Raw genomic sequence first — 26319 nt, forward strand, 5'->3', positions numbered from 1 at the left:
TGTAATGTTCTTGACTTTCCTATAACTCAGGTTAATTTTTCTGGTTTTCATTCTGGGGCAGGGCAGAAGCTTTCATCTCAGATAATTCATAGACTCTGCTCCTTGTGTGGATTTGAATCCTGGCTTGGGCACTTACTGGCACTGTGATATTAGTCAAATTACCTCACCACTCTGTACTATAGTTTCCTCATTTGTAATATATAAATAATACTGCATACCTCATAGGGTTGTTCTAAAGATGTGGTGTCTTCATATACACCAAGCATTTGTAATGATACCTGGCACATAATGAGGGCTTAATAGATATTAGTTATTATTAATATAAAACATGTAAACAAGTATTTCTCTCACTCAAAAATGTCCTGACAACCTTTCATTTCAATACGTGTAGATCTCATTATTTTTTTAAAAGCTAAGTAGGGTTTTGTTGATTAAATGTAGCGTAATTATCTGACCAATATAATATTGGTGGTCATTTAAATTGTTCTGTTTTTTTGTTATAATTCTCTATCTTTGCAAGGTTCACCCTTAATCTTATGTTTCTGAAAGTTTGTTTCTTTTTTTATAAAATTCCTAGAAGTGAAATTTCTTAGTTGTGGCGGTTACGTGTTAGAGATGCTATATAATGCCCTCCAGAAGATGTTATATCACTGTGCATATGATGCTAATTGCCCACATGTTCTTTTAAATTTTTTTATTCAAGTACAGTTGATTTATAGTGTTTTGAATGTAAAACAAAGTGATGCACTTATACAAATATATGTGTGTATACATAAATCCCCGAGAGCTCAGTTGGTAAAGAATCTGCCTGTAATGCAGGAGACCCCAGGTCAATTCCTGGGTCAGGAAGATGCCTTGGAGAAGGGCTAGGCTACCCACTCCAGTATTCTTGAGCTTCCCTTGTGGCTCAACTGGTAAAGAATCTGCCTCCAATATGGGAGACCTGGGTCCTATCACTGGGTTGGGAAGATCCCCTGGGGAAGGGAAATGCTACCCACTCCAGTATTCTGGCCTGGAGAATTCCATGGACTGTATAGTCTTTGGGGTCACAAAGAGTTGGACACGACTTTCACTTCACTTCACTTTACCTCACTTAATGTACACACACACGCACATCCTTTTTCAGATTCTTTTCTATTATAGAGTATTACAAGATATTGAATTAGTTCCCTGTGCTATACAGAAGGTCCCTGTGCCCACGTATTCTTAGGCATTGGGCTTCATACACCATCTCTGTGCTAAGCCCAGGCATGGGTCTTCAGATTCAGACTTGTGTTCATAACCATTTAGTAGAGAGCTCCATGTTAATAGTGTCATCCACATACCTCAAAGTCAATGTATTCAGCTATCTCTCATCTTCTTATCCACAAACTTTTCTTAGGGACTGTTTTTCTTAATTAAGACATCACCAGATGTTCAACTTCGAAATGCAAAAATCCTGGACTACTCTTCTTCCTTTGCTTCCACTTCCAAAAAAAATCAGTTTTGTCATTTCTTGTTTCTCAGGAAGTCATTAATTTCCATAATTGCTTGTGGTTTAGGATAGTCCTAATCTGTAGAACCAACATCTTTTAAATGTTCTACTGCCGTATCTCTTAGTCACTCTCCATCTTCCAGACTGGCTCTCATCTTACTTGGTATTCTCACCTTGCTTGAAATAATATTTCTAAAAGGGAAATATGATCTTGTGATTTCATTATTTTAAACATTTCAAAGCTGCCTCTTGCCTGGAGAATAAAGCCCAAGGTGCATAATATTTTCACGCGTAATCTGAACCTGGGGCTTCCCTGGTATCTCATTGGAAACAAATCCGACTGCCAATGCAGGAGACGCGAGTTCTGTCCCTGGGTTGGAAAGATCCCCTAGAGGAGGAAATGGCAACCCATTCCAGTATTCTTGTATGGAGAATTCCATGAACAGAGGAGACTGGCGGGCTACAGTCCACGGGGTCTCAAAAGAGTCAGACATGACTTAATGACTAAACAACAACAATCTGACCCTGACTTCTTTTCCAGCTTCTTTCGCCACTCACACCATCTTCTCCTCCACTCACACCACCCCATGCTGAACCAGATCAAAGTCCTTCTGTTTCAGTTTTGCCTTGACGTCTTCACTTACCTCTTGCAAGGCCGCATCTGTTTTTAACCTCCAGAGTTCCTAATTGCCTCTCTTCCATTCTATGCTGTGTGTGTGCCAGGGAATTGACTATGTCTGCATCCCAAGGAACTGATTGGATAAGTGTTCCTTGAAGCAGTAAGTATATGAGGGTGTAAATGAAAGAAGTGAAAGCTTTGTCATTGGAGTAAAAGGAAGAAAAAATTACTCTGCTCGAAGAGACCACTGTGTCTGAATTAAGTGTCAGAAACATAGGGGCATTTGTGGTAAATGATTTGTAGGCTTTGAGACAGCCATTTGTCGGCGAACACAATGTTTGTGTTTCCTCGTGCCTGACTAGGAAGGGAAAATATACTTTTATATGTTCTGAAAGAAGAAGCTTTTTTATTTTACAAAAGACATTTTGATTTTTATAAAAATAGCCAACTTAAAATCTGGTTCAATATTGGTCATGCAGTAGTGACTTTAATATTTAAAATTTGGCAACCTTCTTCCAGCCACCTACCCAGAAGCTTGGGAAGCCAGGTGTGATCTGTTCAAGCTTCTTAAAGATTAAATCTTTCCTTTAAAGAAAATGACTTTAATTGTAAATGCAAACAAGTTTTCTAAATGATAATAGAATTTTGAGTGATAATAAATTAAGTAAAGAGAACAGTGTCTGAAAATGCTGAAACACATAATCTTAATGGTGTGATCTCAGAAAATCACGGAACGGTTACCCTATAGTTGCTTATATACACTGTAGCTGTGGCTTATTTCTGTTGAAATCATTAGACTGTTAGAAACAGTGGTCACAACCTTGAGATTTTTGAGGAAAGATAAATATATCATCACTCTTAGGAAGATAATTTGACTTCACAATTAAATATTTTCATTTCATGCAGTTATTAAGATATGACTTTTCATTTTATCTCAGGAGAAAAAGTTAATTGGTAGAAATATTAGAACTTAAAAGTTAAATGTGAAATATACAGCAGGCTATAGAAGCATTGTTTTCTGGTACTTACAAAACTAAATATGAGAAGAAAATATGGTTTGATGACTTATTTTCTATGAATCAGGAGTTGCATTTCTTCTTCACCATAAACTAAAAAAATGTTTAAAATCATGACATAGTTATGTTATTTTAACTAGTATGCATTTAATCTGAGGAAAAATATAGAGACTCAGATTAAATCCTGAGTAATTTCCAACATGTTCTTTAAAGCTCTCTGTGTCTGTATGTTAGTCGTTCAGTTGTGTCTGACTCTTTGCGATCCCATGGACTGTAGCCTGCCAGGCTTCTCTGTTCATAGGATTCTCCAGGCAAGAATACTGGAGTGGATTGTCAATTCCTTCTCCAGGGAATCTTCCTGACCCAGGGATTGAACCCAGATCTCCCACATTACAGGCAGATTCTTTACCATCTGAGCCACCAGGGAAGCCCTAAAAGCTCTCTATTAGCTTAGATATTTATATCCATAATCCCAAAGTCAGAAAACAGAAAAGAAAGTCATCTACAAATTGTTGTTGTTCAGTCACTAAGTTGTGTCTGATTCTTTGCAACTGCATGAACTGCAACACAGCAGGCTTCCCTGTCCTTCACTATTTACCTGAGTTTGCTCAAACTCATGTCCATTGAGTCAGTGATACCATCCAACCATCTCATCCTCTGCCGCCGCCTTCTCTGAATTTAATCTTTCCCAGTATCAGGGTCTTTTCCAAGAAGTCAGTTTTTCACATCAGTGGCCAAAGTATTGGAGTTTCAGCTTCACCACCAGTCCTTCTAATGAATATTCAGGGTTGATTTTCTTTAGGATTGACTGGTTTGATCTCTTTGCAGTCCAAGGGTCTATCAAGAGTCATCTCCAGCACCACATTTGGAAAGTATCAATTCTTCAGCACTCAGCCTTCTTTATGGTCCACCTCTCATATCCATACATGACTACTGGAAAAACCATAACTTTGACTAGACAGACCTTTGTCAGCAAAGTGATGTCTCTGGTTTTTAGTACACTGTCTAGGTTTGTCATAGCTTTTCTTCCAAGGAGCAAGAGTCTTTTAATTTTGTGGCTGCAGTCATAAATCACCAGAAAACTTAAAAATACTCTATTTTCTGGAACCTTAGAAACTAATTCTAGAGCACCTCATTCTTTGCAAGTACTGTCATTAGTGAAATTACTGACTTTACAAAGGGTTTCCCTGGTGACTCTGGTAAAGCACCCACCTGCCAATGCATGAGACATAAGAGATATGAATTTGATCTCTGGGTCGGGATGACTCCCTAGTGGAGGTCATAGAAGTCCACAACAGTGTTCTTGCCTGGAGAATCCCATGGACAGAGAAGCCTGGCAGGGTACAGTCCACAGGGTCACAAAGAGTTGGACACGACACCACGCACACACTAACTTTAAAAAATGTACACATGGGATCTATGTCATGGAAAAATCACACAGTTGGCTTGTGTGACGAGAAAAATTGTGTCACTGCATAATCTTTATTAGATGAGACCTTGCCTGAACTATTCCAATCTCTTCTTCCCTGTCAGGAGGCTTGTGTAAGTGAGTAGTTATTGCAGTGTTTCTGTTGGAGAAAGATGGCTTGGTTAGGATGGTTTACGCACAGGTGGAGAGAAGGGGATCAGTTGCAGAGATATTTTAAAAGACTCGGCAATTGTTTGGACTTTATGTGTCTGTTTGGAATGGGAGGTAAAAATCCAAAGGTGTCAAGGAACATTCCCAGGCTTCTGTCTGCACCTGGCCAGGGTGGTGCCATTCACTGCACTTTGGCTTAGGAGCTCCAGCAACATAGAGCCGCTGAAGAAAGACACAGAGACAGAGAAGAGCAGAGAGAGAGAAAGAAGGGGTAAAGGATGAGAGCCAGATTGGAAGAACACTTGTTCGCTGTGTCAAGTCATGACAGCTCATCATATAGGCTAAGAGGATGGTAAGTTTGGTCTGGAGAGGAACATGATCAAATGTGCAGTTTGAGTTACTATATGGAGAGAACTAACAGGAGCAAACAGGCTATTACAGTAGTACTGATGGGAGGAAATGGGTGAGTACGGAGTTGAAGATTTAAGGACATTTTTATAGGATTTAAGTCCAAGTGAATGAGGAATTGCGGTAACTCGGCAGGGTTGAAGGGCTCTTAGATTTCTGGTTAATTTCACTGGGTGAATGGCCAGGTCACTCGGAAAGGGAATAGAAATTTCACCCTTTGTTTCCAGCGCTTGCTTAATAAGATCAGTCATCTATATTCAATATGAAAGGAAGTTGGGGGAAATAAAATTACTGAGTCTGTCTTTTTTGCAATAAAGTATCTTTTAGGGCTTAGAACTTACAAGGAATCTCAGAGATTACAAATTCTCCTATTTATTTTATCAGTGAGAATAATGATTTTCAAAGACTGAATTGCTCATGCAGCTAATGGTGTAGCTGGAAAATCAGACTTCTGTGGCTACTCTCAGGTTCTGTATGCATTCATCCTCATGCTATCAGTAGATTTTCAGCATGAAATGTATATGCTCTTAATAAATGAATAATGTTAGTTTACAGATGACCTTTCTAGGAATTGAATAGGAATTTTTAAAACTTTGATCTATTCAACTCTTTCTGGGCTGTTATGAGAACAATATAATGTTCAAAGTAAATTACATTATCTATACTATACAAAAGGATGCCTGACTTGATACAGTAGTTTTGCATGCAGATCAGTTCTTATTTTAATTTGCTCCTATATAGTAGGCAATAAAAATATTTCTAGGACTCTAGCTTCACTGAGGGGCTTCCCAGGTGGTACTACTGGTAAAGAATCTGCCTGCCAATGCAGAAGACACAAGATATGCACATTTGATCCCTGGGTTGGGAAGATCTCCTGGGGAAGGAAATGGCAACCCTCTCCAGTATTCTTTCCTGGAAAATTCCATGGGCAGAGGAGCCTGGTGGACTACAATCCATGGGGCTGCAAAGAGTCAGACAGGACTGAGCGCATACACACACACACACACACGACCTCACCGGTTCTCTGTTTGCAACCTTCCAAAATACACCTCAGGAAAACCACTTATTTAGCAATATACATATAATAAAAATAATTTTTAAAAAGGCAAATATTTCAGGTGTTCATAGAGTCCATTCAATATAGTAAAATATTAGAAACATCTTGAAAGAATATATTTATGCAAGGTATTCTGCATCACTAAAGTGGAACACTGTATAGTCATTTCAGTTAGTATGTGGATTATTAGGTATCTAGAGATGCGATTCATGGGGTCACAAAGAGTCGGACATGACTGAGCGACTGAACTGAACTGAACTGAACTGAGAGATGTATATAAAATGTATTCGCAAGAAAACATGAAATCGTGTATACACAGAGGAGATGCATCAGTGAATGTTTTGGAAAGGATAACAAATTTACTTAAGAGTGGTAGAGGTAGATAGAGAGTCCTATTTCCTTTAGGACTTTCTCTTTGTTTTCCATCTTTCCTTTTCTTTCTTTCTTTTTTTCTTTATTTAGTTATGGAATAAGAGAAATGTCTTTCTAAAACCCTTTGCCCCTAACACTTTCAGCAAATATGGAAAAACTAGGTATCATTAAAAAAATCTCCAAAAACAAAATACCTAGAAAATTTGCAATGTGACATTCTTTTTCATTGCTCCTTTTTTAAAATTTATTTTTTAATTTGAGTATAATTGCTTTACAATGTTGTGTTAGTTTTTGCTGTATAAGAATGTGAATCAGTTATAAGTATAGATATATCCCCTCCCTCTCGTTGCTCTTAAACAAAGTTCTGACCTCTTAGAAATGTAAAGAGCTATAGTACTGAGTAGTCAGTAAACAAACCCTGAAACTGTGGTTACCTGGGCAATTTTTGTACACGTTTAGAATGTAGAGCCTTAGATTTTCAAGGACTTAGGGGAAGCAGCTATTTATCCCCTTTCTCTTCTACTCTGCTACCAGCCCTGTCTGTAGCATTTAGGGGACAGGCATCTTCATACTCATCCAATGATTATCTTACTGAACAACTCTAACCTTTTGCTTTTCTCTGAGCATTGACCGAGTAGCAGTCATTAAATATTTGTCGAAAACAATTTATGGTGAAATGATTTTTGAATTCTTTCTTACGTCTAATTTGTGTTATAACATAGAATTATGCATCTTTTTAAATGAGCTTTGTTTTAATTAGAAGGTGAGAACTTTCCAATTATATTTTATTTCAATATATGCTGTACCTACCAATATGTTTCTAAGAGATATTTTCTGTGTTAGCTAAGGGATTGTAATTTTTTCTAATTTAAAATGGATCAATACCATGTTCATGAAAACGATTATCTGAAGAACAAATATTATTCCATTATATAGATTTAGGAATTGAAACCTCAGTAGGTTAAGTAACTTAGTCTAGCACATACACAACTATTGTGTAGATGGTAGAACCAGGATTAAAATGCAGGTTGTTATTATTATACAGTTTGAACTCTTAATGATGTTTTATGAACATTTGTTACCTTATGAACATGGTATTGGAGAAGGGTAGCAAAACATCATTAACAGTTCAAACTGTATTTGAATCCTGTGTTCAAACCTGCATTTGAATCCTTGTTCTAACATGTATAGTAGTTGTATGTTCTAGACCAAGTTACTTAACCTACTGAGGCTTCAATTCCTAAATCTATATAATGGAATAATATTTGTTCTTCAGAAAGTTGTTGCCATGATTAAAATAATCCCTGAAAGGAAATTAGCATAATTCTAGCCCTATATTATAGACCCAATAATTATTAGCTATTAAAATGAGAGAGAGAGAGACTTGGATTTTTAGTATAAATTCTCCAGTATAAATTATTGGCTTTTTTAGAGCTCCTCCATAAAAATATCAGACTTAACAGGGAAAAAAATGGATCCTAAATATACCTTCTGTTTTCCTGTACTTTTATCCCAGAATCATAATTACCAGCATTATAACATCATATTCTGGGAACATTTGAGTTTTTCCCCTAGCTTAGTTGAGGTATAATTGACAAATAAAATTTTTATATATTCAAGGTGTATAACTTGATGTTTTGATATATGTAAATATTGTGAAATAATCACTGCAATCAAGGTAATTAGCCTTTCCATCATTCCACATAGTTAGCATTTTCTTTTCTTTTTCTTTTTTTTTTTTTGTGTGTGGTGAGAACACTTAAAATTTACCCTCTTAGCAAGTTTCAAGAACACAGCACAGCATCATTAACTAATCACCAGGCTGTACCTTAGGTCTTGGGAACTTAAAAATTTTTCATAAATGAAACTCCATACCCCTTGACCAGTATCTGACCAGTATCTCCCCATTTCCTTCCTCAGACCCTGGGAACCAGCACTCTACTTTCTATTCCTGTACTATAATTTGCATACCATGCAATTGACCTATTTTAAGTACACAGTTCAGGGACTTTTAGTAAATTTGTACAACTGTGTGATCCTTATCACAATCCAATCTTAGGGCATTTCCATATGCCTAAAAATATCCCTCAGGCCCATTTGCGGTCAGGGGAACATTTGCCTCTAAATATATTTAGGAATGGTTTCTATTCTTTTTTCTTTTTTAATTAATTCATTTATTTTAATTGGAGGCTAATTACTTTATAATTTTGTAGTGGTTTTTGCCATACATTGACATAAATCAGCCATGGGTGTACATGTGTCCCCCATCCTGAACCCCCCTCCCACCTCCCTCCCCATCCCATCCCTCAGGGTTGTCCCAGTGCACCAGCTTTGAGTGCCCTGTTTTATGCATCGAACTTGGACTGGTGATCTATTTCACATATGGTAATATGCATGTTTCAATGCTACTCTCTCAAATCATCCCACCTTCTCCCTCTCCCACAGAGTCCAAAAGTCTGTTCTTTATATCTGTGTCTCTTTTGCTGTCATCATTACCATCTTTCTAAATTCCATATATATGCGTTAGTATACTGTATTGGTGTTTTTCTTTCTGACTTACTTCACTCTGTATAATCGGCTCCAATTTCACCCACCTTATTAGAACTGATTCAAATGTGTTCTTTTTAATGGCTGAGTAATATTCCATTGTATATATGTACCACACTTTCTTATTCATTCATCTGCTGATGGACATCTAGGTTGCTTCCATGTCCTGGCTATTATAAACAGTGCTGAGATGAACACTGGGGTAAACGTGTCTCTTTCAATCCTGGTTTCCTTGGTGTGTATGCCCAGCAGTGGGATTGCTAGGTCATATGGCAGTTCTGTTTCCAGCTTTTTAAGGAATCTCCACACTGTTCTCCATAGTGGCTGTACTAGTTTGCATTCCCACCAACAGTGTAAGAGGGTTCCCTGTCGTCCTCACCTTCTCCAGTATTTATTGTTTGTAGGCTTTTTAATAACAGCCAGTTTGACTGGCATGAGATGGTACCTCATGGTGTTTTTGATTTGCATTTCTGTGATAATGAGTGATGTTGAGCATCTTTTCATGTGTTTGTTAGCCCTCTGTATGTCTTCTTTGGAGAAATGTCTGTTTAGTTCTTTGGCCCATTTTTTGATTGGGTCATTTATTTTTCTGGTATTGAGCTGCATGTGCTGCTTGTATATTTTTGAGATTAATTCTTTGTAAGTTGCTTCATTTGCTATTATTTTCTCTCATTCTGAAGGCTGTCTTTTCATGTTGTTTATAGTTTCCTTCATTGTGCAAAAGCTTTTAAGTTTAATTAGGTCCTATTTTTTTATTTTTGCTCTTATTTCCAATATTCTGGGAGGTGGGTCATAGAGGATCCTGCTGTGATTTATGTCGGAGAGTGTTTTGCCTATGTTTTCCGCTAGGAGTTTTATAGTTTCTGGTCTTACATTTAGATCTTTAATCCATTTTGAGTTTATTTTTGTGTATGGTGTTAGAAAGTGTTCTAGTTTCATTCTTTTACAAGTGGCTGACCAGTTTTCCCAGCACCACTTGTTAAAGAGATTGTCTTTTCTCCATTGTATACTCTTGCCTCCTTTGTCAAAGATAAGGTGTCCATAGGTGCATAAATTTATCTCTTGGCTTTCTATTTTGTTCCATTGATCTATATTTCTGTCTTTGTGCCAGTACCATACTGTCTTGATGACTGTGGCTTTGTAGTATAGTCTGAAGTCAGGCAGGTTGGTTCCTCCAGTCCCATTTTTCTTTCTCAAAATTGCTTTGGCTATTTGAGATTTTTTTGTATTTCCATACAAATTGTGAAATTATTTGTTCTAGTTCTGTGAAAAATACCATTAGTAGCTTGTAGGGAATACATTGAATCTATAGGTTGCTTTGGATAGTATACTCATTTTCACTATATTGATTCTTCTGATCCATGAACATGGTATATTTCTCCATCTATTTGTGTCATCTTTGATTTCTTTCATCATTAATAGTTTTCTATATATAGGTCTTTTGTTTCTTTAGGTAGATTTATTGCTAAGTATTTTATTTTTTTCATTGCAATGAAATTGTTTCCTTAATTTCTCTTTCTGTTTTCTCATTGTTAGTGTATAGGAATGAAAGGGATTTCTGTGTGTTAATATTATATCCCACAACTTTACTATACTCACTGATTAGCTCTAGTAGTTTTCTGGTGGTGTCTTTTGGGTTTTCTATGTAGAGGATCATGTCATCTGCAAACAGTGAGAGTTTTACTTCTTCTTTTCCAATCTGGATTCCTTTTCCTTCTTTGATTGCTGCGGCTAAACCTTCCAAAACTATGTTGAATAGTAGTGGTGAGAGTGGGCACCTTTGTCTTGTTCCTCACTTAGGGGAAATGCTTTCAATTTTTCATCATTGAGAATAATGTTTGCTGTGTGTTTATCATATATAGCTTTTATTATGTTGAGGTATGTTCCTTCTATGCCTGCTTTCTGGAGGGTTTTTATCATAAATCGATATTAAATTTTGTCAAAGGCTTTCTCTGAATTTTTTGAGATAATCATATGGTTTTTATCTTTCAATTTGTTAATGTGGTATATCACACTGATTGATTTGTGAATATTGAAGAATCCTTGCATCCCTGGGATAAAGCCCACTGGTCATGATGTATGACCTTTTTAATATGTTGTTGGATTCTGTTTGCTAGAATTTGGGGGTTGAGAATTTTTGCATCTATGTTCAGCAGTGATATTGGCCTGTAGTTTTCTTTTTTTGTGGCATCTTTGTCTGGTTTTAGTATTAGGGTGATGGTGGCCTCATAGAATGAGTTTGGCAGTTTACCTTCCTCTGCAATTTTCTGGAAGAGTTTGAGTAGGATAGGTGTTAGCTCTTCTCTAAATTTTTGGTAGAATTCACCTGTGAAGTCATCTGGTTCTGGGCTTTTGTTTGTTGGAAGATGGTTTCTATTCTTATACCTTATCTTATAGGCTTTCCAGGTTGCTCAGTGGTAGAGAATCTGCCTGCCAAGCAGAAGATGAGAGTTCAATCGATCCCTGGGTCGGGAAGATTCCCTAGAGAAGGAAATGGCAACCTTCTCCAGTATCCTTACCTGGAAAATCTCATGGACAGTGGAGCCTGGCAGGCTATAGTCCATGAGGTCACAAAGAGCTGGAAATGACTGAGAGACTCAATAACAACCTTCTCTGTATTTTAATGAGGTGTATGAAAAATAATGCCCAGGATGGAGTTCAGAAAGTTTTTGGATGGAAGGGAATCAGGGGACCTGGTTTGGGTGTTACTCCATTGCATATTCACAGATTAGTGAGCATGAAAATACCAGAAACCAAACTAGGCAGAAATAGATCAACCAAACTCTTGGAAGCTGGCAAAAGAAATCAGGGCAAGTGAGACCATGGATAAATGGGAATAGGCCATGAAAGGAAGTGAAAACTCATTGAACTTTGTCAGATAATAGTGTCTAGGTGCCTTTTATTAGAGCAAGAATAGGACTAAGGAAAGAACATGTGTATATAAGTATGTGTATATATATATATATATATATATGTTACATATTATACATATATTACACACACACACACACACACACACACACACACACACATGGTCCAACTGGTCAAAAAATGGCAGATAAGAGCATTCAAACTGAAAAGTAAGATTGTAGGAACCAGTGTGATCAGAGTCAATAGTTACATTTTCTTTGAGGGCAAGTTGAGCTAAAATGAAATGAATTTTAGGTGTTTTTGTTTGTTTGTTTTTCCCTTGATTAGCATTACTTATCACAGAGCTAATAAACAGCATCAAGGTTTGTTCAAAAACTGATTCTAAAATTTCCAAGAAACCAATATTTTTAAAAAGAGTATTTTCAGAGACAAACATCAATTTAATTTTAGATTTTGTAACTCATTTAATTATACAAGTGAAATCCATAGGAGGTAAACAAAAGCAGATATTGTTTTCCTTCAGGTTCTTTTTTATAAGCTACACTTCTAGCAAAAAGAAAAAAGGGAAAAAAGAATGGAAAGGATGAATGGGCGAAGGCAGAGCCATATGATTTCATATGATTTTGTGTGTGTGTGTGTGTGTGTGTGTGTGTTTTAACCTTCTACAATTTCCTGAAGCACATTGTTAAACCCTGTGAAGCCAGAAGGGTATATTCAAGTTCACTAAGGTGTACATTTTCATTTATTAGCCACATGATTTTCTTTTCAGAACTGAAAGCATGTTTGTCCCTCTCTCTGGATTCAGGAAATCTTTTTTTTTTTTTTTTAAAGCAGTGCTTGAGGAGGGGGAAAAAAAAAGAAGCAGAAATAGTCCTTCGATTTTTCCCAGGAGATTTAGTTCTGCAGCAGGAGTGGAAACACAGCACTCCATAGCAGTTTTTCCTAAGTTCATCCACCCTAATCCACCCATGCCACGCCTCCTTCTGTTTTCTTCCTGTTTCCCTCCTTGCCACCTCATCCTGTCTCATCTGTAGTTTTCCATGACTCCATTTGCCAATACAGTAGCCTACTTGAGTAAATGGGTTAAGGAATGGAGATAGCAGTGGCCTGGAGGAAGGAAGGCACAGATAAACAGCAGAGCAAGTTCCCGAACTTGGGGTATGGGCAACGGGCTAAGAAAGAACTGTTTTGTTTCTCTCTTCTTGCCTGCTTCCTGCCTTCATCCAACCTATGTGACTTAGTGACTAAACAAAAACATAACATGAGGCAAAGATTTCAGTGTGCCAGTGGAAGGACAGAGGAGGGAAGACCAGTTTGTAGGCTATTGTGATAGTCCTGGTGGAAGATGGTGGCAGCTTGCAAAAGCATGGTTGCAGTGACTGTGGAAATGAGCAATTAGATTCTGCATATGTTTGGAAGAAGAAGGCAGAATTTTCTGTAAAATTTGGCACATGTTAGGAGAGGAAGAGATGTTGGCCACATCAGATGAGCTTGGTGTGAGTTATGGTAGGGAAGCTGTTATAGAGAATGGGGAGAAAATCAGGAGTTTGGTTTGGGATGTGATAAGTTGGGACTGTCAAGAGAAAAGTTTTTGCTTTTAATGGAGTTTAAGGAACAGTCTAGATGGGGAATGAATGAATTTCAAAATCATTAATACAACTGAGGTTTATAAAAGTTTAAGTGAGATTACTTAGAAAGGACATGTTGATAAAAGCAAGGAAGTTTTCCAAGGACTGAGCCTTGGAACACGTAACACTAGTGTGCGTGTGCTAAATCACATCTGTTGTGTCCAACTCTTTGCAACCTTATGGACGGTAGCCCGCCAGGCTCCTCTGTCCTTGAGATTTTCCAGGCAAGAATATTGGAGAGGGTTGCCATGCCCTCCTCCAGGGGATCTTCCCAACCCAGGAATCGAACCCTTGTCTCTTCTGTCTCCTGCATCGGCCAGCAGATTCTTAACCACTAGCACCACCTGGGAATCCCAAATAATACTAAAGGATGGGAAAATAAGGAGGACCAACAAGAAGTGACTGAGCTGGGATATACACACGAAAACATACATCATTGTTGTAATCGTATTTCAGTTATCAATTCACACTTATAAATATGAATATTATTTTACTATGTGCTTTTTCTTTATACCTCAAAAATTATACCTACCTCTAATAACAATATGCTCATGAACATATGAGTATGTGTATGTACATATGCTAATTAATAGGATATTAAATAATTTAAATATATATTAAATCAAAGTGTATATTGTATATACATCCATCTATATACTTTAATTCACCATTTCACCAATATAAAACTATTATGATACTACTTTCAAATATTTACCCATGATTTGCTATAATATTTATATCCTATTAAATATTTTTTGTCCAAGCAAATATTTTGTCTTTGTCTGATTGATAGTTGATTCAAGTGTTTGGATTCAGTTTAAATTTCAGAGAACTATAAAATAGAATTTAGCTATATTCTTTTTATCTCAATAATTAAATTGTACTCATAACTTTCTATTTAAAAAGCTATAACAGTTAAATAACATGTTTAAAGAGTAAGGCAATGAATAGGTAGATGAAATTTATGCACACTTAAATTTATTTTATGGGTTGTGATTTTTTTTTTATACCATACTATTTCAAATTGGACACCAACATTGGCTTTTATTGTGGAAAATGAGTCTTTCAGCCTCACTAGGTAAGATGCTCATTATTAAAAGGCTTAACCAGGAGAACCAATGCGTACTACACAACTCTGTTCAAATAGAAACTGACTCAGGAACATGGGGCAGGAGTTACAGTTATGCCCCATGATGGGATGGTGATTGAAGACTGCATTAGGGACGGAGAGGAAGAAGGTGGGAATATATTGGGAGGGGAAAGATGAAAGGGTGATGGAAAAGTTTGGTGGGACCAACACTCATAATGAGAAGTGAACCAAAGCAATTTGTGCTGAATATAGAGTGCAGCAGAAACAGACTCAGAGACCTAGAAAACAGACTCGTGGTTGCCAGCGAGGGAGGGGCAACAGGTAGAATGGGAGTTTGGAGTTAGCAGAGGCAAACCAGTATATATAGAATGGTAAGCCGCAGGGTCTTACTGTAGCACAGGGAACTATATCCAATCCTGTGATAAATCACAGTGGAAAAGAATTTGAAAAAGCATATGCCTGTATATAACTGAGTCATTTTGCTATAGAGCAGAAATTAACACAACATTGTAAGCCAACTCTCCTTCAATTTTTAAAACAACAGGTGAAAATAAGCCTAATATTGAACAAAACTGTGAACATAAAGTTGGTGTACAGAAGTTGCCTTAGAGAAGGGACTTTGATCGGGGTCATTGTGTAGTGTGATCAGAGGGGTAGAGGACAACTATAGTCGAAACAGTGGCAGCTCATGTCTCTAAAATGTGCTTCACTGTTCACGTGCATCAGGATTTCCCGAGGTGCTTGTTAGGAAAGCTGCAACCCACTGCAGCAGAATCTCTTGGTGTTGCCAGGCACCTGCATTCTTTATTAAAGATACCCGGGCCCTGACATCATCCCCAAGTGAATCTTATGCCTGTTAAAATTTGAGCACCACTGAACTAGGGTATAAGGAAAGAATATGCAAGAAATAAATCTTGACAATGTATTCTCTCCAGTGGAGAGGAGACTCTCAGGGAATTCGCCGAGTAAGAAATGTGTAGATAAAACAATGAAAATGGAAAAGGTTCAGAAATAAAGTAACAGTGAACTGCCAGGGAAGTATGGTATGAGTCAAGGAGGAAGGTTGTGGTGACAGAGGTCAAAAAGGGGCCATGGACTGGGACTCCCTTGGTGGTCCAGTGGGTAAGACTCCTTGCTCCCAATGCAGGGGGCCTGGGTTCCATCCCAGGTCAAGGAACTGTTATAGATTCCACATGCCACAGTGAAGATCAAAGATCCTGAGTGCCACAACTAAAACTTGGATCAGTCAAATAAATAAGCAAATAAAAATAAAAACTTAATAATAATAAAAGAGTGCATGGGAATGAACATGAGAGAGATAAGGAATGACATACCCAGAAAGAGGACAGATCTGTGAAGATAGGGTGGGAAGACCACACTGGCTTTCCTGAGCTAAGCCATGGGAGGCCTGTCCATCCCCTTAAGATGAAACCAGAAAGCAATTATAAGGATAGAAGAGCAGATCAGTTAAAAGGGAACATGGAGCAGCCCCAACAGGCTGCTTTCTGTGTATGGTCCTTAACAAGTCATATTCTCGGCTGTCAAAAATGCTGGGTATTAAACGACATCCCCACCCTGGTGACACATCGGTAACTTTATGTATGTTTTTCATTGAAGTATAGTTAATTTACAATGTTATGTTACTTTTATCACTGTACAGCAAAGTGATTCATTTACACACACACATATTCTTTTTTCAGATTCTTTTCCCTTATAGGTTATTAGAAAATATTAAGAATAGTTCCGTGTTATATAGTAGGTCCCTGTTGGTTATCTATTTTATATTTAGTAGTGGGTATGTCAATATCTTTATATAATAATTTTTTTTTGCAGTAATAACACAGAGTTGTTTGATTTACTCAAGACTCTGGTGAATTTAATTTTGTATCCAGTCTGAGTACAGGTGAGTAGGAGGACATTCCAGTTCATGATTTTTGTTAAAGGCCTCAGCACAGTCTCCTAGGAGATCAGAAGAACCAGAGAGATAATTGTCAGGGACAATTGTTTTCTCTCTCTTCCTCACCGTTGTTACTTGTCATCTGCTTTGGTTTGCATTAAAATAAGTGGTGTACTTTATTTTTAAACTCCTGCTTCTGAAATTAAAAAAAAAAAAATCTTTGAGTACAAAATTAAGAGCAAATTCTCATCATGTTTCTTAGCCTTTATAAACCTCTATCCTTCATTCAGCTTCTTGTCCTGTCTCCCAAATAGTCCAAGCAACCAAGGACATTTTAAATATAATTGTGAAAAAAGTAAATAAAATAATAGATTTATTGTATTGTCTCCCTAAAAAAACAAATACTTTGTTCTGTAAATCATTAGTGTAAAGGGAAAGGAGAGCTTCAGAGATGTTAATTTTTCTTATTGGATGCTAATATTTTGAAATAAGAAATGGAAAGAATTATGAGGACCTACATAGCACAGGAACTCCGCTAATGTTATGTGGCAGCCTGGATGGGAGGGGAATGTGGGGGAGAATGGGTACCTGTAGATGTAAGGCTGAGTCGCTTGGCTGTGTATCTGATACTGTCACAACATTATTAGTCAACTGTATTCCAACATACCTATGGCTGACTCATGTTGATGTTTGGTAGAAACCCGTGCAATTCTGTAAAGCAATTATCCTTCAAAATAAATAACTTTTATTTATTTTAATAATAAATTTAACAAAATAATTTATTTAACAAAAATAAATAAATTTTCTAAAATGGAAAAAAGAATAGAAGAAAAATGGAATTATGGGAATGTTAATAATTGAGCTCGTAAATGTAAAGAGAATATTCAATATACTCAACAGGGGTTGCAAGGTGAAATCCAGCAAAGGGTTTATGTGCCCATGGGTCATAAAGCCAAACTCAACTCTGATAGCAAAGTAGGGATTTATTGCAGAACACGAAGAAAGAAATGGCAGGCAAGCCTCAGGGCCACTCCATCTTGGTCTTTTGAGTTTGGGATTTTTTTTTTATTTAAAGGGGAAGAAGAAAGGACCAGGATAATCATAGTTTCGGGAGTCTAGGGTATCTCTGGTTTATGATTCTCGGCCCACGTGGTCCATAACTTGAGCCTGTTAGTTCATTGTGCCCTGGAGAAATAACCTGAGTTTGTAAGTTAATGATGATATCTACAACAACAATTATAGTATATTGACAATGGTACAGACAACAGCAATTTTAATCAACTGGTTGATGAGCACAAGATTGAGGTCAAAGAGGACAAGAATGGGTATCAAATTTTGAGTAGAGATAGGAATCATAAACTCTGTAAGGGAACTTTGTTTCAGGAAGACTTAGTTTCAATGGTATAATGAAAAAAAAGCACTGATGGTTGGGTATAAAGGGATATAACCAAGTGTTGCACCCACCATGTCAATGTACCAACCGTGGCCACTCTTCTTTTTCTTTGAAGTTTTGCTGGAATGTCTCCTTCATCTTTCTTAATGCAACTGGACAAAGACGTCATCAATTGATGGAATTCTTACCCCCATAATGTGCTTAACCAATTCTTAACTGATGATTATAAAAGTCAATAATTCTTTCATTTGTAGGCAGTTTTAGATATTTTTACAAGTCAAATGAGGAAACTGCGAACAAAAAGGGTGGTGAAAAAAATAGCATAATGGGATTTTTATGTTATCAATGTCCCGTTTCTATCCAACAAAATTCTGCATATGCTCACTTGGCCTTAATTTATATTCTCCCCATTTCTCAGCTATTAGAATTTATGCCCTCTGCCCTAACTATCATGGGGAAGATATACATAGTAATTATTAAATTATTGCTCTGTGTCATGCACTATTTTAAGCATTTCACATGAATGATGGCTGATCTTACCCACCTCTTAGAACTGTTTGGTTAATTATTCCCACTTTCCTGATAAGGAAACTAAGATTACCCTAAGATCACCTGGGCTACTAAGTGGCAGAGCCAGGATCTATATTCATAATGGCCTAAATATAAAGGTTCATACTCTTCGCTCTGTACTGTGTGACCTCAGGTTCATTAGTAATTAAATTTGTTTTGAATGCTAATTCTTGACATATGCAATCGTGAAAAATCTTCTTAGTGCTTAAGCAAGGACTAGAATCATTTCACCTAGTCTTTCAAAATATCTTGGTCATTTGACTTGAAAAAACTCAGAATATCACAAAAATCTCTTAGAGTAATTCTTATCTGTTCAGTAGGAAGTCGTGCTATTAGGAGTTCTGTTTATCACTTAGCATCTGGTCCTGAGTGCTGACAGTTCTTTCTGCTTGTTGTGTAATTCGCCTTTATCTTTGTTGTTGCAGTACTGGATACCAGTTTATTTACTATTCACCTGAAAACACAGCCAAAGCAAAAGAAGTTCTCAGCAACATCAATCAACTACAACCTCTGATAGCAGCCCATGCAGACCTACTGCTTAATTCTGCAAGCCAGCACTCTCCAGACAGCTTGAAGAATTCTTTAAAGATGCTTTCAGAAAAAGTAAGATCCAAATCGTCACTGCAGTGGGGAAAACGAAATACCCAAATCCCCACTGGTGTTGCTTTCTGCATACATTACCTTTCATAGCATCTGGAAATGTAAAATAGACCAGGTTAGAAAGTAAGCTTCAAAGTATTGCCACAGGATCATAATGAATTGGCCTCATTCTCTTTTCAAATCTTACTGAATATTTTTTTTTTCCTAGTAGGAAATGAAACCTATTATTGGTTGAAGTATATTTTCTCTTTTCCTTGACATCTTTCATTTTCTTTGCTTCATGGTTGTATTAAATGAATTAAATTAGGTTTTGAAAAGTATTTTCCTCTGGCGAGCACCTAATTTTTATGCATATGAAACTAGCCCTTTGAGTAGGAATGTCACTTCATTTGAGAGCAGAACTTTCATGTGGATTCTCATCAGTAGCATGGGGTGATTCTTGTGCCTCAGTTTGCTTTCTACAACATTGTCTCCTGGGAGAAGGTTCTAAAAATTTCCAAAATTATTAGTTAATGTTTGAAATGTACTGGGACCTAGGTCTGCATTCTTCCAAAGGTGACTTGCATTTGTATATATAAGGAGAAAAGCTAGTCTGGCATGAGGTAGATACTCAAACATCAATTTCCATAATGAATTAGGGCATCTGAATGATATGAAGAACCAAGACAGAAAAAGTCAAGTTGCTGCTTGATTAGAAATGCAAAGTCAAATGTCTTGGAGTCCAATTCTGGTACACTCATTCATAACCTCTGCATCCTGAGGACATCTTGCAATTTATCATGAGATATTTCTAATAAATATGCCCTTGAAGAAACTGACCAAAGAAAATTCTCATGATAACATTTTAGAATAAAATAGTGTAATTCTTTGCATCCCTGAAGAACAGATTCCTAGAAACCTGAATATTATATCTCTCTATATATTTTTGACTCAGATATGTTAATTTGTAATACTTTGCCCTTACTTAACATTTTAAAGTCTATATTATCATATATTTTTCTCATAGGATGTAATCAACATCTATTTTCAGAAGAAAAATAGCTAAGGTGTCATCAGAAAAGTCGAGTGAATTGTCTAATAAACTAAGGAGTGAAAAATTAAACCCCAAGACTTCCAGTTGAAAATGCAATCTTCCTTCCATGCTAGGATATGTGCCTCCATTATGAAAAGAGAGGAAAAATTGACCTAAACTTTACAACTACCTACATTGTCCAATATCATGCTAGTGATTTCACTGGCTTAGGTTATTTCACTGAACCTTCAAATTGTGTGTCCATATCATCTCCATTTCGCAAAGGGAAAGATGGAAGCTCAAAGAAGTTTAAAGCATATACAAAATCAGGCAGGTAGAGTCAAACCCAGGATTCAAACAAAACTAAGGTTCAGACCCAGGGTCTAGTTGACTCTAGAACGGAAACCCTTTATGGTATTTTCCATGTAATATATATTTAGATATTTCCTTTATTCCTCAGCAATACTTAAGTATTCTAATAGTCAATGAATATGTTATGGCTAAGAAAAAGGAAGGAGGAGGGTGTTGCATAGAGTGAAATAATAGAATTGTTTTCAGTTCATTTCTTTTTTGGATTTGTAGATGAGGCTAGGTCTTCCTGGGTTCAGCTATGCAGAAAATTCTAGCAAATAGTACCTCACGGTGGTGATTTCAGAGCAGTATTTATATTCTTCCTGTGCATTAGGCTGGCTTTGTCATTTCATACATCATTTACAACTTGCAGTGATTTGGGGGAGGGGGCAGGGCATGTATAATATTTTCACCTCCTTTAATTCAGCATTCATCCAACTTTCACCGCCCCCCCCCCTTTTTTTTTTTACTGAGTAGGAATCTGTCAGCCCTTCAAATCAGAAAGTTTTTTTTTTTTTAGTTTAAGTTTGCAAGCCACGAATTTCTTTAAGAATTCATGCCCAGAATTTCAAAGAAGTACTGAAGTTAACAGAGTTTTGCATAGTGTATGAAGACAGTTACTAGCTCGTGGTTTACAATGAAGTATCATCCATGAAGGCTTCTTTGGTGGTTCAGAGGGTAAAGAATCTGCCTTCAATAAATCTAGCATAAAAGGTAAATCATATAAATAGCATTTTAAATTTTAGTATAGTTTAATATTAGCAAGAGTTAACTTAAAATATTTTGCTTTTAAGCTCAGGGACTTGCACACTATGGATTAGAAAATAAATCTTTTCTTTATTGATAACCCCCTTTTTTCTTTTATTGATTCTGAACTGGCATGTTTGGAAAACAAGTTCTTCAGTTATTTTCTTAGAAAATCATCTTTATAGCATATTCAGTACATAATAGGGACCTAACTGAACTTCCTCAGTAAAATATTCTATAAATTTTTCATGTTCTAATATGGACAAACTCAATGAAGTGTTTCTAATTTTTTAATTCTTAGTATATCTTCTGATGGATAACTGGATTTTGTTTGCTACATATTAGTTTATGGAAATATTAAAGAAATTATTTAATGTTATGATGTAGGATTATAGCAAAAGACAAATTCTGACTATATATGAATAATCCAAACAGAGAAGACAAAGCATAAACCAAAGTTTTAACGTAAGATATGAAAGATTAGTAATAGAGTGGGATAAAAGACATATTTTACTTTGCCTTAGGCTAAAATTACACTGCACTAAGACCAAAAAAAAGACAAAAAGAGGAGGGAGAGAGAGAAGAAAGCAATGCAAATAAATTCAAAATGAAAAAAATAAAGACCTAAATGTAAGCATATATATCATAAATCAAATGTATGCTGACATTAGCTTCAAATACACATGATAGTCTCCATTTCATAGAGACGGATAGACCTTTTTTTAGGAAACCCGTTATTATTCTGGGGCTTCCCTGGTGACTCAGGGGTAAAGAATTGGCCTACAATGCAGGAGATGTGGGTTTGATCCCTGGGTCAGGACCTGAAGCAGGAAATGGCAATGTACTCCAGTATTCTTGCCTGGGAAATCTCATGGATAGAAGATCCTGGCAGGCTACAGTCCGTGGGATCACAAGAGTCCGACACAACTTAGGGACTAAACAACCAATAACATTATTATTCTGCTCCTCACAAAGCAATTTCTGTCACTAAATTGTGTCCGACTCCTTGTGACCCCATGGATGGCAGCATGCCAGTCTTTCCTTTCCCTCACTATCTCCTAAAGTTTGCTCAAATTCATGTCCATTGAGTTGGACATGAATACTATCAAACCATCTAATTCTCTGCTGCCCTCTTCTCCTTTTGCCTTCAATCTTTCCTAGCATCAGTCTTTTCCAATGAGTCAGCTCTTGACATCAGGTGGCCAAAGTATTAGAGCATCAGTTTCAGCATCAGTCATTCCATTGAATATTCAGGTTGATTTCCTTTCGGATTGACTAATTTGATCTCATTGCTGTCCAAGGGACTCTCAAGAGTCCACACAATTCAAAAGTATCAATTCTTTGGCACTCCGCCTTCTTTATGGTCCAACTCTCACATCCATCCGTGACTCCTGGAAAAATCATACCTTTGACTATATACACTTTTGTTGGCAAAGTGATGAGTCTGCTTTTTAATATGCTGTTTGTCATAGCTTTTCTTCCAAGGAGGAAGCGTGGAAGAAAATTTTGTGGTTGTGGTCACCATCTGCAGTGATTTTGGAGCCCAAGAAAATAAAATCTGTTACTGCTTCCACTTTTTCCCCTACGATTTGCCATGACGTGATGGAGCCCATTGCCATGATCTTAGTTTTTGAATGTTGAGTTTTAAGCCAGCTTTTTTACTTTCCTCTTCCACCCTCATTAAGAGGCTCTTTGGCTCCTCTTCGCTTTCTGCCATTAGGGTAGTATCTTCTGCATGTCTGAGGTTGTTGATTTCTCCCAGCAGTCTTGATTCCAGCTGTGCTTCATCCATCCTGGCATTTTGCATGATGCACTCAGCATATCAGTTAAATAAATAGGGTGGCAATATACAGCCTTGTCATACTACTTTCCCAATTTTAAACCAGTAAGTTGTTCCATGTAAGGTTCTAACTGTTGCTTCTTCACCTGCACGCAGGTTTCTCAGGAGACAGGTAAGATAGACTGGTATTCCCATCTCTTTAAGAATTTTCCACAGTTTGTTGTGATCCATACAGTCAAAGGCTTTATCATAGTCAATGAAGCGGATATTTTTCTGGAATTCCCTTGCTTCATCTATGATCCTATAGATGTAGGCAATTTGATCTCTGGTTCCTCTACTTTTTCTAAACCCAGCTTGTACATCTGGAAGTGCCCGGTTCACATCTTCTGAAGCCTGTCTTAAAGGATTTTAAGCATAGCCTTGCTAGTATGTGAGTTGAGTGCAGCTGGACAGTAGTTTGAACTTTCTTTGGCATTGCCTTTTTTTCAGATTGGAATGAAAACTGACCTTTTCCAGTCCTGTGGCCACTGCTGAGTTTTTCAAATTTGCTGACATATTGCATGCAGCACTTATAACAGTATCATCTTTTATGTTTTGAAATTTCAGCAGGAATTCTATCACCTTCACTAGCTTTGTTTCTAGTAACCCCCACTTGACTTCACACCCCAGGATGTCTGACTCTAGGTGAGGGACCATGCCATGGTGGTTATGCAGGTCAGGGCTTCCCTGGTGACTCAGACAGTAAAGTGTCTGTCTGCCTGCAAGGTGGGAGAGCCAGGTTCGATCCCTGGGTCAGAAAGATCCCTTGGAGAAGGCAATGGCAACCCACTCCAGTACTCCTGCCTGGAAAATTTCATGGACGGAGGAGCCTGGTAGGCTCCACAGTCCATGGTGTCGCAAAGAGTCAGACATGACTGAGATACTTCATTTTCACTTTCAAGACCTTTTTTTACAGTTCTCCGGTGTATTCTTGCCAACTGTTCTTAATCTCTTCTGCCTCTGTTAGGTCCTTACCTTTTTTTGTCCTTTATTGTGCCTGTCGTTGCATGATATGAACACTTGGTGTCTCTAATTTTCTTGAAGAGATCTCTAGTCCTTGCTATTCTATTATTTTCCTCTCTTTCTTTGCATTGTTCATTGAAGAAGGTCTTGCTATATCTCCTTACCATTCTCTGCAACTCTGCATTCTATTGAGTATATCTATCTCTTTCTCTCTCTCCTTTTGCTTCTCTTCTTTTCTCAGCTGTTTGTAAAGCTTCCTCAGACTACGACTTTGACTTCTTGCATTTATTTTTCTTTGGAATGGTTTTGGTCACTGCCTGCTGTACAGTGTTACAAACCTCTGTCATTAGTTCTTCAGGCACTCTGTTTACCAGACCTTGAATCTATTCATCACCTCCACTGTGTCATCATATGGGATTTGATTTAGGTCATACCTGAATGGACTAGTGGTTTTTCCTACTTTGTTTAATTTGAGCCTGAATTTTGCATTAAGGAGCTGACAATCTCAGCCACGGTCAGCTCGAGATCTTGCTTTTGCTGACTGTATAAAGCTTCTCCATCTTCAGCTACAAAGAATATAATCAGTCTGACTTCAGTATTGATCATTTGGTCACGTCTCTGGTGGCTCAGATGGTGAAGAATCTGCCTGCAATGCAGGAGATCCAGGTTTGATCCCTGAGTTGGGAAGATCTCCTGAAGAAGGGATAGGCTACCCACTCTAGTATTCTTGGACTTCCCTGGTGGCTCAGATGGTAAAGAATCTGCCTGCAATGTGGGAGACCTGGGTTCAGTCCCTGGGTTGGAAAGATCCTCTGGAGGAGGGCATGGCAACCACTCCAGTGTTCTTGCCTGGAGAGTCCCTATGGTCTGAGGACCTGGGCTACACTCCATGAGATCGCAAAGACTCAGACACGACTGAGCGACTAAGCACAGCTCAGCACAGGTGTTTAAATAAATTTATATAAAGATGCAATAGAAATTCATTGGGGAAAGGATATCTTTTTAACATATAGTTCAAGAACAATTGGATATCTATGTGCAGAGTAAACCTTTCCTTATCTACATATATAAAAATTAATTAAAAATGGATCATAGACCTTATGTACAAGCTAAAAGAAAAAAAAGCAAGGACTTCCCTGGTGGTCCAGTGGTTTAAGAATCCACCTTCTAATGCAGGGGATGCCAGTTCAATCCTTAGTGGGGGGATTAAGATTCCACATGCCATGGGACAGCTAAGCCTGCAAGCGGAAACTATTGAGCCCACGTACTCTAGAGCCCATGCTCCACAGCACGAGAAGCCCCGTGCCTGTGCCACAACCGGAAAAATCTTGCATACCACAGCAAAAAGCCCCCATGCTGCAAAAAAGACCCAGCACAGCCAAAAAAAGAAAAATGAAAAAAGCAAATAAATAAGTAAGCAGATATACAATAGAAGAATTTTTTTTTCATCTTGGATTAAGCAAATATTTCTTAGAACACAGAAAGCATGAACAAATAAAAAAGACCATAAATGATACATAAGACTTTTTCAAAATTAAAAACTGTCAAAGTTTTCGAAAGACACTATTAAGAAAATGAAAAGGCAAGTCTAGACTAGGAGAAGGTATTTGTAAAATAGATGTCTGACAAAGGACTTGTAGCCAAGTGTGTATTCTTACAACTTAATAATAAAACCATTACAGATGAGCAAAAGAATTGTAAAGACATTTTACCAGACATGATGGATGACAAGCACATGAAAAGATACTCATCATCATTTGTTATTAGGGAAATGCAAATTTAAACTAAAATGAGGTACCACTAACTACCCACTGGGTTTCCCTGGTGGCTCAAATGATAAAGAATCCGCCTGCAATGCGGGAGACCTGGATTCAGTCTCTGAGTTGGGAAGATCCCTTGGAGGAGGGTATGGCAACCCACTCCAGTATTCTTGCCTGGATAATCCCCATGGACAGAGGAGCCTGGTAGGCTACAGTCCATGGGGTCTCAAACAGTTGGACACAACTGAGTGACTAAGTACAGAAAACCACCCACTAGAGGAGTTAAAATCAATAGGGCTGAGCATAGGAAGAGTTGGGAAGAATATGAAATAACTGGAACATTCATCCATCATTGATGGGTACACGTTTGCAGCTTGAAAATCAGTTCAGCAGTGTCTCATAAAGTTAAAAAAGAAATATGATCTCGCCCTCTTAATCTCATTTACCTGAGAGAAGGTCTATTCTGTAGATACTGAAAGGTTGTTGAGATTGGAAACCCGGTGACTTGCTTTGTGAAGATATCCTTTGAGCAACAACTAAGCTGAG

At 37.5% G+C, this 26319-nt stretch overlaps 1 protein-coding gene across 5 annotated transcripts in view; it reads left to right on the top strand.

The window, feature by feature from the left end:
* INPP4B (inositol polyphosphate-4-phosphatase type II B) overlaps positions 1–26319 on the top strand; it is a 714114-nt gene that overhangs the window by 539645 nt on the left and 148150 nt on the right. For all 5 annotated transcript variants that reach the window (XM_019977498.2, XM_070769067.1, XM_019977497.2 and 2 more), the window contains one exon: positions 18947–19124. In XM_019977498.2, coding sequence (XP_019833057.2) covers positions 18947–19124 — 178 coding nt within the window. The remainder of the gene's footprint in view (positions 1–18946; positions 19125–26319) is intronic.

The sequence above is a fragment of the Bos indicus genome, chromosome 17, assembly GCF_029378745.1.
Source record: "Bos indicus isolate NIAB-ARS_2022 breed Sahiwal x Tharparkar chromosome 17, NIAB-ARS_B.indTharparkar_mat_pri_1.0, whole genome shotgun sequence".
Classification (NCBI taxonomy): Eukaryota; Metazoa; Chordata; class Mammalia; order Artiodactyla; family Bovidae; genus Bos; species Bos indicus.